Here is a 14,145-nt window from a genome sequence, read left to right on the forward strand (position 1 = left end):
GTTCTCAGTTTCCCCAACTACAAAAAGAAAAGGTTAGACTAGATTTGATCATGAGCTCATCTAATAACCTGAATAATCTTTTTTAAAAGATCAGTTAATGACACCACCTCATTAAGACAGTGTGGTTCAGTGGCAAGATACTTGGGCTGGAATGAAGAAACGGAATTTGTGTTCATCCTCAACACATTATTGCATTATGATTCCCTGAATTTCAATTTCTTATTCACAAAATGGACATATAACTCCTGTTCTATGATAGGTCATAGGTGGAATATGAATGAGACCATGGATGGAAAGTGCTTTGGGGATGGTGACATGCTCAGATATTGGGGATGAGAGCATGGGTATGTAATGGGTAAGTGAATTGGCTGTTCCCCAACTTCATTAGCAAAGCCTGAGACATAGGACTGGCTATATGGACAAATATGAGACATCTTCGTCACACTTTGGTTGCAGGCTAAAAATCCTAGAGAATTATGAGATTATAGGAGGTTTTTCTACTAGCTTGTTGGGTAAGTTTAAGCAAGTCATGTCTCTCTCTAAAATGATAGAGAGACATGTTTCCTTCTTGCTCCATTATATTGAAGTGGATGACGTTAGCCTTGGAGACTGTGTCCCCATTCCCTTCTCCTGCCTTATCAGGGTGGTAGGTGATCTTGTCTCCCCATCCATCAAAGTTCTGGTGGAACTTTAACTATCACTAATCAGTGATAGTTAAAGACTTTGGTCCTCTTCCTGTTTGTCATATGGAGCATGGAGCCCACAATCAAGAAACTGAGCATACTCTGTGGGTTCACTCTGGGTCAAGGATTTTCCCCATAAAGTTGCAGTGAGAATCTGGTAGGACTGTATAGGATCCCTATCCCTTGCCTGAAGCAAGGCAGAAGGCTGGCTCTCTCTTCTCCTTCTGTTACTTATTAGCTGTGTGACTGCAGGCAATTACTTTTACTTCTCTGAGCTTCAGAAAAAAAATGCAGATAACAAATTTCTAACTGCTCTGTAATGACAGGAATATATGAGATCATTCATGTAGTGTATGCTAGCACAAGACCTGATTCATAGTAAGTGCTAGATAAGTGGTATCAATTATTTATCATTTTTTCTTCATCAATGTATGGTAGCTCCATGTACTATTTATTCAACTTCCAGGAGTAACATGTCTAAAGTCCAGGGAATTACAGGTTTTTCTGCTTTGGGGCATTTGTTCAAGTTGTCCCCTTTGCCTAGAATATAATTAGCCAACCCAGGTCTGCCCTAGTTTCATGATGCCTAGATACATTTTCTAATGCTTGTGGCTATAAATCCCTACCCCTCCTTCAATATGGCTCCCAAATGCCTGTACTCCAAAGCCCTAATGGGAAACAGGGCTTGTGTCTTAGATGTTTCATCTCTTCTAATATCATAATGACTCCTTGAGGTAGATATTATTCTCCTGACTCTATAGATGAGAAAATGGTGTGAAAGAGGCGAAGGTCCAGAGAACAAGTAAAGGAGAGAACCGGGGTCTGGCCCTAGGTTTGGCTGACCCTTGGCTTTTGTTTCTAAGCTCTCTGATCCTCTGCCTTCACTGACTGCCTCTGGCCATAAGACTTCTCCATCACCTCCACTCTCACTTCACATTTTCTCTCTCCTGGCATTGTTAAATAGACCACCTGTTCCAGTAATTGTTCCCCATATTCCATCTCCTTATTCATCAAGTTTCCAAGGAGGGGACATAAAGGGTATCAGGTCTGGACCTCATCCCTAAGCTGATACTAATCAATTACTAATTAGATGGCAGGTATGTGCAGTAACAGGGAAAGAACTGAATGGCATATCCTTTGCAGCCATCAGAGAACTTGGCACAGACTGGCATGTGTAAGGGGTCTGATTCAGTGCAAGAACTTGGAAGTTACTACAATAGAATTGTAGATTTCTCAAGGGTTTGTAGGAAGCTGAGAAATGCTGAGTTTCCCTGACTTGTACTATGTTAAGCAGTTGCTCTGGTTGACTATAATCACATATGTCTTAATGAGGATATTTTAGTGACAGTAGTGACTGTTTTGTGATGCCCTAGGACAAGGGATATTCCTACCCTGAAGAACTCCTTAGTGGACCCTGCTTCCAGTGTGCCGTAAGCGATTTCCGTCTGTTTCGCTAGGTCCTCTGCACTCTCGATGGGAGACACCATCCTCTCCACGGTCAAGAAGGCAGCCAGGTTGGCTGTGTATGAGGAGATGATGATCAGGGTGAAGAACCACCAGACACCACCAACGATGCGGCCAGATAGGGACCTGCAGGCCAAAGGGAAGAGGTGTCAGAAGCATTGACATCAACTGCATAAGGCCATGGGGAAGGGCCAAGGGCCAGCCTCAGCCTTGTCAGCAGAGCTGTCAAGCCCTATTGCACCCTTCTTCTCTGTGAGCTAGATGTGATAATTCAAATGTCAGAGAGATTCATGTTGGCATTTTAGCCTTATTACAGATAAGAACTTATGTGGCTGCTGTCCTTCGTGGGTGATAAAATCCCACAGGCATATATTCACACTACTTTTGCACATACATATACATTAAGACATGTGCCAACAAAGACAGATATGTCAACACTTGACCACAAAATCATAAACATGCACAAACATTATCTATCTATCTATCTATCTATCTATCTATCTATCTTAGAAATATCCTTTTAAATGCAGTTACATATGCACAAAATGTTTGTGCACATATAAATGAATTGAAAATGCATTTACACACATGATACACACATTTGACCATGTTAAGAAATGTTTTCAGACTGCCTTCTCATTATTCTTCTTTTGGCCTTCAAAGGCCACCAAAGTAATGGACTGGAAGGAAAGGAAGGGAGAATGTATAGGAGGCAGAATGTGAACAACTATACTTCAGCCACTTTGGGGAAATGTCACTGTTGAGGGCAAGCAAGAGTTTCAGCCAAACTCTTATGCTTCTACCACAGGGTAAGAACTTGGCTGAAATAACAGACAAAGAATATTTTGTACTAGATCCAAATGGCAACTATGACAATCATAAATGAAGTGAGAAGTGAGAAATTGTTCCTTGATCTTCTTAGAGTCCTAGACTCCTCTCTTATGCCCAACAATGAAGAGAAACATGACTAGTCAAGAATTCCACTATGATCTTTCAGATTTGGCTAGGAGGTGTCCAGTTCCAGAATATTTTTCAAAGATACTACAAAATGATGTTGATGTCATATGATGTCGTGTGGTGGACAGACAGGGCATCAAATCATACTGAATCATATAGTGATAAAGTTATTTGCATTCTATTTTTCTTTCCATCCAGCTTGATTTGTTAAGTAAGTGTCATCCTGGCACTACTGTAATTATACATCCTTTCTAACATGTGCCTTGACAGCCTTAAGCTCAGAGCTTTCAGTAGATGACAGTGCTTAACTAAAACCTAATACTTAAAAACCAAAGAAATCACCAATCCAACTATATGTTTTACAGATAAATTTGAGTCTCAAGTCACACTGACCCAGGAGCAGAACCTGGGTCTCCTAGCTTGCTTGATTGTTCCACATTGTTATGAAAACCCTACTCAACCTTCTCTGTGTTATTCCTATGTTCCTGTGTGTCCCACTTTGTTTTCATTTCTTGGAGGCCTCTTTTCATTCTAGGCAGACAGTGCTCACTTCAAAAAATTCAAACAAATTTTGTTATTGCTTGCTATATGGAAAATAATGTTCTTAGATGCTTCATATTAAAAGGGAAATAAAAGGAAATGTGTTCAAAGGAATGAGATCAGGAGAGTAGAGCAGAGCTATGCCCTTGTGAAGAATAGCTGCAGGAGGAGGAATCCAGAAAAAGAGACTTGGAGAGATGTGTTCACTGAAGGATTGATATGAGGGTGGTGCCAACAGACCTGATGTAGGAGCATTTGGTACAAGTTTTTCAGCAAAACAAACACTAAGTACAAGGAAATGGGTATTTGATAGGTAGGGTGGTGCAACAATGAGTTGGCTATCTTGAGGGTGACAGTGAGTTTCCCCATTTCTGAAGATGTTCATCTGGTGGACCATTTACAGAGAAGCTGTATATGGTGCTGACTCTAGCCCCCCAGGGTAAGGCATGCTGCAGACATAGGTCTATGTAGAGGAAGGGTCACACGTCACACAGGGCCAGGCCTTTGTCTTGTTTCTCCCATCTCTGTGTTTCTGTGATTTGAAATGATAAGTAGGTAGACCAGGATGCATGGCTTCTATTGGGCAGTCAAGCAAAATGAGATACACAGAGGCAAACTTATTTTCTCCATGCCCTAAGGGTAGTGCACATATGTACTCAAAATCACAGGATCTTCTTTTCACCTTAGAAGGTGGCAACTATCAGTGTCCTGGGGCTGTGTGAAGATGCTACTCTTTTCCCAACTCCAGGTGACCACAGTAGCATCTAAACTAGACTTCCCTCCATGCAGCCCCTCCTTCCACTCCTCTGCTGAACCAGTTTGAGTGATCTTTTTAAAAGCATGAATTGTATCATGTTGCTTCTTTGCTTAAAATCCATGAAAGTCTTTCTCTTACACTTGGAATAAAATTCAAACTCCTTGGTGACCCTCAAAGGCCCTGTGTGGTCTGGCCCCTGGCTTGCTCACCAATGTCTCCACAACATACTTTCTGTACTCTGGTCACACTGAATTTTGTTTGGTTCTTTCTACTCAAAAGTCTCATACCCTTATCACATGCCATTCTCCCCCCCCTCCCAAACCCCCCATCATTGCTTCAATCTTATTCATCCTTCAGACCTCAACCCACCCAGCACTTTTTCAGCATTCACACTTAAGATCACAGAGCCACATGTAACGCACATTGTCATTGAAATTGGATCTCTATGTGCTTGTTGACTATTGTTCCCTTAGATCATAAGCTCCATAAGAGTAAAGAATCTTATAGCACCTAGCACAGAGTGGGCTTCAATAACAAGTGAATGCATGAATGTCACTTCTCTCATAACCTGCCAACTCTATTCACATTGGATTCTAGAGACCAGGAATATTTTGTAGAACCAGGAGAATTCAAACTTGCTTTAATATCCCAGTATGTCTTGAGTCATAGCTTCAAACCAAGTGTTCAGGAAGGCTACTTCCTTTTCCAACATTACTGAACTGAAAGACCCAGCTAAAGTATCCCAAGTTGGGGATCATCTAGTGAAACTCAAAGCCCTCCCAAGAAAGTTCCAAGCCAATGGATCCTTCTTCCCTGTTCTTCTTTAATTATTTATCTGCTAGGCATTAAGAGAAGCTTACCCTGCACACTATTTCCCACATCCCCACCTATTTAATAAAGATACCAAAGAAAGAGTCTGTTGTTTAATAGCCAGTAAGTGTCATCTGTAGAATAACTGGAAGTTTGGGGGAACAGGCTCTTCAAAATGTGACAAGATTCCAATGATTCATTTGCATCTGATCCATGTGATAGGAACTTGAGTATAACACACCACCCTTCTTCAGTTCAGGCCTGACACAGACTAAGCTGGGCCTCTATCTAAGAACTTTGCATTTTCCCGGTTCCATACCAAAAGTAGGGAGATGGAGTTATTGGAGGCTCATGCAGTGAGCCATTGGCAAATCTAGGACTAGGAACCAGGACTTCATATTTCTTGTCCAACACTCTACCCACTGTAGAACATTACCTCCTTCACTAGATTCTGATCGATTTGTAGATGAGCATGGATTTCCTCAACCCATGTCATTTTCCTGATGTTGGATCACAGCTATCATTCACTTTTTGTAAAGCTCAGTGAAACATTTGGGAGCTATAGAAAGGAGTCTGACCACCAGTATCTCCTCAGAATTGGAAACCTGTTTGTATTTGTTTTCTATTACTGCATAACAAATCACCACAAACTTAGTGGCTTCTAACAGCACTCATTCATTGTCTCATAGTTCTGTAGATCAGAAGTCTGGGTTGGGGCATCTAGATTCTCCACTAAGGTCTCACCAGGCTGAAATCAAGGTGTTGGCTGGGGCTATGGTTCTCATCTGGAGTTTCGGTTATTCAAGCTTACCGGTTGGTTGCAGTACTCACCTCCCTGTGGTCACGGGACCAAGGTCATCATTTTCTGGCTGACTGTCCACCAGAAGCTGGCTCAGCTTCTAGAGGTTGCCTGCATTCTGTATCACCTGTCTTCTCTATCCTCAAGCCAGCAATAGTGTGGCAATCCCTCTCATTCTTTAAACTTCTCTGACTTCCACTAGCTGGAGAAAACTCTCTTTTTCTAAAGGGCTCATCTGTTTGGGTCAGGTCCACCTGGACAAACCTCTGTACCTTAACATCAACTGATTTGGGACTTCAAATTACACCTGTAAAATCTCTTAACAGAAGTACCTAATTAGTGTTTGAATGACCAAGGGATAGGAATCTTTAGAACTGTGTGCCATACTATTTATCCATTCATTTTATAAACATTACTTGTATGGCGGGCACTGTTGGGCATTGCAGAGATAAAAGTGAATACACCATGGGGTGCCTGGTTGGGTCAGTTGGTTGAGTGTCTTGATTCAGCTCAGGTCATGATACCATGACTCATGGGATCAAGCCCTGGATCAGGATTTACACTGACAGCACAGAGCCTTCTTGGGATTCTCTCTCTCCCCCCTCTCTCTGTCCCTTCCTTGGTCATGCATGTGTGCTCTCTCTCTCAAAATAAATAAATAAACTTAAAAAAAAAAAAGAAAAGTGAATACACAATAGTCTCTGCTTTCCATGGATAATATGAAAAGGCAGTGTAGCCTGGTGATTAAAACACAGACTGTGGGGTCCAATACCCTGATTCTCTGCCAAATGTTTGGCAGTGTTTGGAGCATAGTAAACACTCAGTAGAGCTATCATCATTATCTTATATTAATGTCATAAATGGTAATTATAGTACTATCTTAATTATGTGTTAGGGAAGAAAGCAGCACTAAGGGAACACAGAAAGGCTTGATAATTACTCTGCTGGCAGGGGTCAGGGACAGTTACCAGATGAAGAGAAACTTGTACTAGGTTTTGGAGTATAAGCAGGAGACTGCCAAGCAGAATAGGTGCCAACAGTAGGAGAAGGCTCATTAACCAGAGGTAAAAAGAGGAGGTGAGTGGGTATTATCTCTTCTTCAACTTCCCAATCATTGCCAGCAGAGCTCTAAGTAACCCCATCACACTATAATCATTCTTCTATTATAATTCTAACCATGCTGCTATAATGATTTTTTAAAGATGCTACGATGATTATTACTTATGCTATTATTGATGAACAGGGGCGATTCTTGGTTGAACTTGATAAAACAGAGCCCACAGAAATTGGGATGGTCAGGCTGGATGAAGAGATCAAAGTGACAGGGTTTGGTGATCCATGGGAGCAGGGGATGTGGGAGAGGACAACGTTCAAGTGACAGTTCATGCTGACGGAGTGAATGGAATCTGACATGTTCTTGATGCTGGCCATAAGCTGTCTCTTTTTGAAAATGATGGCTTTTCCTTTTGTTAATAAGAAACTACATATATTATTAAATGTGATGCTAATAGAAGATAGTAAGGTTCTGATGTCATCATTCTCTACTTCTGATGGATATTTCTTGACTTGTTCATGCATTAGGATTCACTGTAGGCCTTCAATTCTTTCTAATCTCATAGCTTAGATTTGTCACTCCAGACCAGGGGTAGGCCAACTTTTTCTATAAAAGTCCAGGCAGTAAATATTTCAGGCTTTGTGGGCTTCATGTACTGTTGTTGTAGGGTGAAAGCAGCCATAGACAATACGTAAACATATGCACATGGCTGTATTAAAAAATTAATTATAAAAACACACAGCAGGCTAGTTTTGGCCTGTGGGCCATAGTTTCCTGATTCCTGCCTTTATTCCTATTGTGAATATTAGATACTTTTGATTTAAGTTAGGATGATACAGTAGTCAAGAAATATCTTACCATCTATTTAGTTATTAGTACCTCCATGTAAACATCCAGATAAAATATTTCAATGATTCATTTGACAATTACTTTTGTGCTATCCTCAGGGAGAAAGTAGAGGGCACTGGTCAGGAGAATGGGCCCAGGGGTCAGACAAAGCAGGATGGAATCTTGTCTTATTACTTGTTGGTTGTATGACTTTGGGCAAGTCACTGAATCTCTGTGCTTGTTTATTTGCAAAATGAAGTAACAGTAATTAAGGTGTTTTTAAGAATTGAAAAGGAAAAAACAAATGAAGCATGTAGCACAGTGCCTGGCACAGAGTGAGCATTTCAGTATGGAGGTCTTTGGATAGTGCTGGGAGTCTAGCCTGTCTGGAGGTAAGGGAGTAGGTACCATGGCCAGGGACTTGCAGGAAATCAGAACCTTGGGACCAATGTGGGGAGTGGAAAGTTATTAAGAAGCAATCAACTTTTGATCCTGTCAACCTACTCTCTGGGACAATTCTGATAAGAAGTTGGATATGGACATCCTTCATTTCAAAAGCTTTTCCTGTCATCCCCAAGAGGAAGGAGACAGAAGGGACACCTCCTGTGTGCCTCCATTCAGCCAAGCTCAAGAGGTCACTGAGCTCAACCTATTTCCCTTTGTCATCTGCTTCAAATGGCTATTTTTAAAAAGTAATGAAAACATGGGTATGAAAGCAGAAACTCAGATGGCCTCCCTCTAAATTACTGGGAGAAACAAAAGCCTATCTTGGCTAATTACTGAGCTGAGAGAGGCTTACTTGGGATCAGGCATCAAGTTTCCCAGACCAGAGTAAATAGCTCTGGCCAAATGCAACAATTTTATTTGTGAGGCCACTTAATCTAAGACGCTGTTTTTGGATGGCAAATCATCCATTTGTCACCAGCTGCAAATCACTCAGCACTTCCCTGGCACAGAAGGAGTGACTCATTTTAATTGCCCCAGCTGCTGGTCACTGTGTTCCAACACTGTGACAGGGGAGAGTGCCCTGGACTCCTGTGGCGAGTCCCAGGGGTGGGAAGCTGGGGGTTAGACAACAAGCTCTAAGGAAAGCCCAGTACCCTGGGACCCAGTGTACAGTTTGCAGCACGTGCAGGGCTAGGTTTCAAAACAGAATATTGTTTTCCACTTAGGTAGGCTATGAGGGTATAGCATGGACACAGTTTGCAAAAGAATGGATATAAATGAGTTGTTATTCTTAAAAATGTACTAATTTGTTGGCTCCCTCTGAGCCTCAGTTTTCACCTCTGAAAATAGGGATAATAATTTCCATCTCATGGATGGTAAGAATTCCAGGAGTAAGTCATGTCTTGCACAGGCAGGGCAGGGCTCAAGATGTCACCTGTAATAATGGTGATTATTCAATGATTTCTTTTAGAAACACTCCTATTAGCTTCTAAGCTCCTCCTCTCCTCAGTCTCCTCCTACCTCTCAGTTTACTCCTTCTTAGTCTTTTTCTGCTGGTTCTTCCTTTCTTCCCAATCAGCTCTTTCTGTGCCCAAAACTTATGTCTCAGCCTTCTTTCCATCCCCACCTACCATCTTGTCCCAGCTGACCTCTATTCATAGATGCTTACAACTGCCAGATTTAAATCTCCAGGCCCTCTCCCAACCTCTAACATATGTATCTAACTGCCTCCTTGACACCTCAAACCTGAAATTTCTAAAACAAAATTGTTAATAAGCTTCCACCAAAAAGCCCCAAATAAATACAACATTACTAACTAATTCTTATCCTTCTTCATCTTAGGAAATGACAGAACTGTCCATCAGACTGTTCAAACCAAATACCAGGGAGACAATTCTGCCTTGTCTTTTATCTCACCCCTGCATCCAGTCCATCCCAACCAATCACCTCCATAGTCACAGATAACATTCTTAACACTAGATATCAATCAGTGTCACATTTCATTGCTTCTTTTCTGGTCCTTGTATAATCCATGTCCACACAGTAGCCAGATGATCTTTTAAAACTGCAAATAGGATCATGTTGTTTCCCACCCCAGTTAAAGTTTGTCACACTTAGACAGTGACATCCAAATGCCCTGCTGGGGTCAACCTGATCTAGTTCATCTCCAACCTTCTCTTGTACCATCTTTCCTGTCATTGCCATGCCCCAGCCTCACTGGCCGTTTTGCAGTTCTTTCCCATCTCGGGACCTTTGCAACTGTTGTTTCCTCTGCCTGGAACTCACTTCCCTGAAACTGTCCCAAACATGCCTCTATCTACCCTTGAGAATAGAATAAATGGAACCCACACAGAGGCAACTATGAAGCCTGAGCTGGGGTGAACAGCATAAGGAGTCACTGACTAAGTGCCAAGGAAGTGCAGAGGAAAAGCCATGTCTAACTGGGAAAAATCTGGGAAAGCAGTATGGAAAAGGGGCCATTGACAGGGTTATGCAGGGCAAGCTGACTTTGAGCATTCTGAAATAGAAAGAAAGGTATTTCCTTGGGGCAGGGACAGCCTGTGCTGTAGTGTGGAGGTGGGGTGAGAATGTAAACAAGTAAGAATTTCACTTTGCCCCAAATGTATTAACCACCCAACAGTCATTGTTGTTTAGGTATGTTGTTTAAGTATGGCCTTTATCCTGAAGAAGATACTTGGCATCCATTTTTTTTTAGTCCTCATTGCTCTTTTCAGCCCAGGTAGACATATCTCCTTTTGACAAATGAGGAGACAGAGGTTCAGAGAGATGGAACAATTTAATTAAGGTCCCAAAGCAGGTGATGGAGCTTAATTGTGACCCCAAATCCATCAAATACCAATGATGTTATTTCATTGTGCTGAAAGCGGGCACAGCTTGGACCAGGGCCAACTACTCCTCTCTTTCAAGGTTTACCTTCTCAGGTCCCGAGCACCACTTGCCCACAGTTCCTAGACACAAAGGAATATTTGGCACCATACTGGTGTTAAAAATGAGACTTCCTTCACATATATTTTTGGGCTTAAGTTCTTAGAAGAAACCACTCTCTTTTTATAGCTAGCTGCTTGCTGGCTAGCCCATAATACCAAAACATATGGTTTCCCTATATCCAAAGCCTTCCCTAGAGCTCCTACTATTTGCTGATCCACCAGCTGGTTTCAGAAGTGAGATGAGCTCCGAGGGCCTGGGTCCCTGCTTCAGGGTGCCACGTATGGGCCTAGGTTGTCATCTGTGGCTCAACATATCCAGTATTGGAATGTTGTAGGCTTTTTAAAAATAGACTCTGGCCCATCAGCAAATGGGAGATAAAATAACAATACATGCTTCTGCTTTAATTAATGTTTGGTTAGCTCTAGCACAAGACATGTATTGACAGGAGTTATTTTACTTAGAATAACTAATTGAAAATCCTCCATTGCCAGGTATCTTTTCACCCTACTCATTTGCCTGCACACTCAGACCCCACCTCCCACATATCCCCAGTCAACTTGGCAGGGCAGCCCCGGAGGCAGGGAATACCTGCTCATCCTCTTCTTACCCCAAGCCCCCCAGCCATTTCACCAAAGGGACACTGTAGCCCTTTCTGGGACAGTGAAGAAAATTATTAAATAGGAATTCAGAAACTCTATAGATCTGCTACTCTTCTCCCTGCCATTTATTAACTGTATGGTTTGGGCAAGTTATTTGACATCTCTGAGCGTCAGTTTCATCTATCTACAAAATGGGGACAATGGGGCACCTTGTGGCTCCTTTGGTTAAGTGTCTGACCTCGGCTCAGGTTCATGATCTCATGGTTTGTGAGTTTGAGCCCCGTGATGGACTCTGTGCTGACAGCTCAGAGCCTGGAGCCTGCTTTGGATTCTCTGTCTCCCTCTCTCTCCACCTCTCCCCCTACTCATACTCTGTCTTTCTCTTTCCAAAATAAATAAACATTTAAAAATAAAACTAAAAAAAAAAAAAAAAAAAAAAAAAAAAGAAATGGGGACAATAACAGGAGCAACCTAAAAGCATTGCGAGGATGGCCTGTAATGGGCCTAGTGGGGTGTCTGGACCAGAGTAGACACCTGGTAGAAGCAGTTACTACTATTCAGAAATGAGAGATGACATGGAAGGAAATTTCAATGTGCTGTTAAGTGGACAAAAGCAGGTTATAAAACAGGCTATACTATTGTGTTCTATTTTAAAATTGAAGTATAGTTGACACATAATGTACATTAATTTCAGGTGAACAACATAGTGATTCAACAATTCTATATGTTATGCAATGCTTACCAGGGGTGTAGCTCCCATCTGCCAGCATACAATGCTATTACAATACCATTGACTTTATTCCCTATGCTGCATCTTTTATTCCTATGACTTATTCATTCTGTAACTACTGGAAGCCTGTATCTTCCACTCCTTTTCACCCATTTTGCCCATGCTCCTCCCTTCTGGCAGCCATCAGTTTATTCTCTGTACTTATGGGTCTGTTTCTGCTGTTTATTTGTTCATTGGTTTAGATTACACATATAAGTGAAATCCTATGGTATTTGTCTTTCTCCAATTTATTTCACTTAGCATATTACCCTCTATTTAGGTTTATCCATGTTGCAAATGACAAGATCTCATTCTTTTTTGTGGTCGAGTAATATTTCATTGTATTTATATACCATATCTTCGTTATCCATCCTATCTGTCTATCCATCAATGGACACTTAGGTTACTTCTATATCTTGGCTATTGTAAATAATGCTGCGAGAAACATAGGGGTGCACACATCTTTTTGAATTAGTGTTTTCATTTTCTTTGGGTAAATAACCAGTAGTAGAATTACTGGATTATATGGGAAATCTATTTTTAATTTTTTGAAAAACTGCCATACCATATTCCACAGTGGCTGCACCAATTTGCATCCTACCAATAGTGCATGAACGTTCCTTTTCTCTACATTCTCACCAACACTTGTTATTTCTTGTCTTTTTGATTCTAGCCATTCTGACATGTAGAAGGTGATATCTTGCTGTGGTTCTGATATGCATTTTCCTCATGATCAGTGATGTTGAGCATCTTTTCATGTGTCTGTTGGTATATGGCCCCACTTGAAATCAACTTTGGCAGAGGTTAAGTGTCTGGAAGTAGGTAAACTGAGATATACAGGAATTATCCAGGTGGCTGATTTATGGGCTCTCTTTCTTTTCCATTCACCTCCCCTATTTTCTGAGTTTCTAAATGAATACCCAAAGTGGGTTATTTTGTTTGTGTTTTTTAATTTTAGAGAGAGGGAGAGAGTGTGAGTTGGGGAGAGGGGCACAGGAAGAGAGAGATCTTATGCAGGCTCCACCCTCAGAGAGAAGCCTGACATGGGGCTCAATCCTGTGACCCTGGGATCATGACCTGAGCCAAAATGGATGCACAACTGACTGAGACACCCAGGCATATCACACCCCACCCTACAGTGTTTATAATATGAAGAAAAACCTGGACATACTAGTTAAAATTATGGGCTGTGAAATCAGACAACATGGGTTCAAATCCCAGCTTCTTTATCAGCTGTGTGACCTTGGAGAAGTGACTTCACATCTCTGAGTTCTGGCACACTCAATTATAAAATGGTGATAGCAGCAACACTTCCCCCGCAGCCTTTTAGTATTGTTGTTATTCTTTTCTTTTATCACTAACTGATGGCTGGCAAGGAGTCAGGAAGAGGGATGAAAGGGACCAGTATAGACAAAGAAGTGAGGAAAAAATCTCTCTGATGGGGTAATTATTAAGTTGAGAGCCAAAGCACCCTCCTACATTGTTGGTGGGAATGTAAACTGGTGCAGCCCCTCTGGAAAACAGTGTGGAGATTCCTCAAAAAATTAACAATAGAACTGCTCTATGACCCAGCAATAGCACTGCTAGGAATTTACCCAAGGGAAACAAGAGTGCTGATGCATAGGGGCACATGTACCCCAGTGTTCATAGCAGCACTCTCCACAATAGCTAAAACATGGAAAGAGCCTAAGTGTCCATCCACTGACGAATGGATCAAGAAGATGTGGTTTATCTATACAATGGAATACTACATGGCAATGAGAAAGAATGAAATCTGGCCATGTGTAGCAACATGGATGGACCTTGAGGGTGTTATGCTGAGCGAAATAAGTCAGGCAGAGAAGGACAGATACCTTATGTTTGCATGTATAGGTGGATTAGGAGGAAATTAATGGAGGACCATGGGGGAGAAGAAGGGGAAAAATAGTGGGGGAGAGGGAGAGAGGCAAACCATGAGAGACTCTTGACTGCCGAGAACAAACTGAGGGCA

General features: G+C 41.7%; 1 protein-coding gene across 2 annotated transcripts in view; it reads right to left on the reverse strand.

Moving 5' to 3' along the window:
• Positions 1-14,145, reverse strand: part of GRIA1 (glutamate ionotropic receptor AMPA type subunit 1) — a 145,655-nt gene that overhangs the window by 42,930 nt on the left and 88,580 nt on the right. For both annotated transcript variants that reach the window (XM_039224724.1, XM_039224725.1), the window contains exon 10: positions 2,075-2,273. In XM_039224724.1, the coding sequence (XP_039080655.1) occupies positions 2,075-2,273 (199 nt within the window). The remainder of the gene's footprint in view (positions 1-2,074; positions 2,274-14,145) is intronic.

This window comes from Hyaena hyaena, unplaced genomic scaffold, assembly GCF_003009895.1.
Source record: "Hyaena hyaena isolate Hyena2069 unplaced genomic scaffold, ASM300989v1 scaffold_1742, whole genome shotgun sequence".
Lineage (NCBI taxonomy): Eukaryota > Metazoa > Chordata > Mammalia > Carnivora > Hyaenidae > Hyaena > Hyaena hyaena.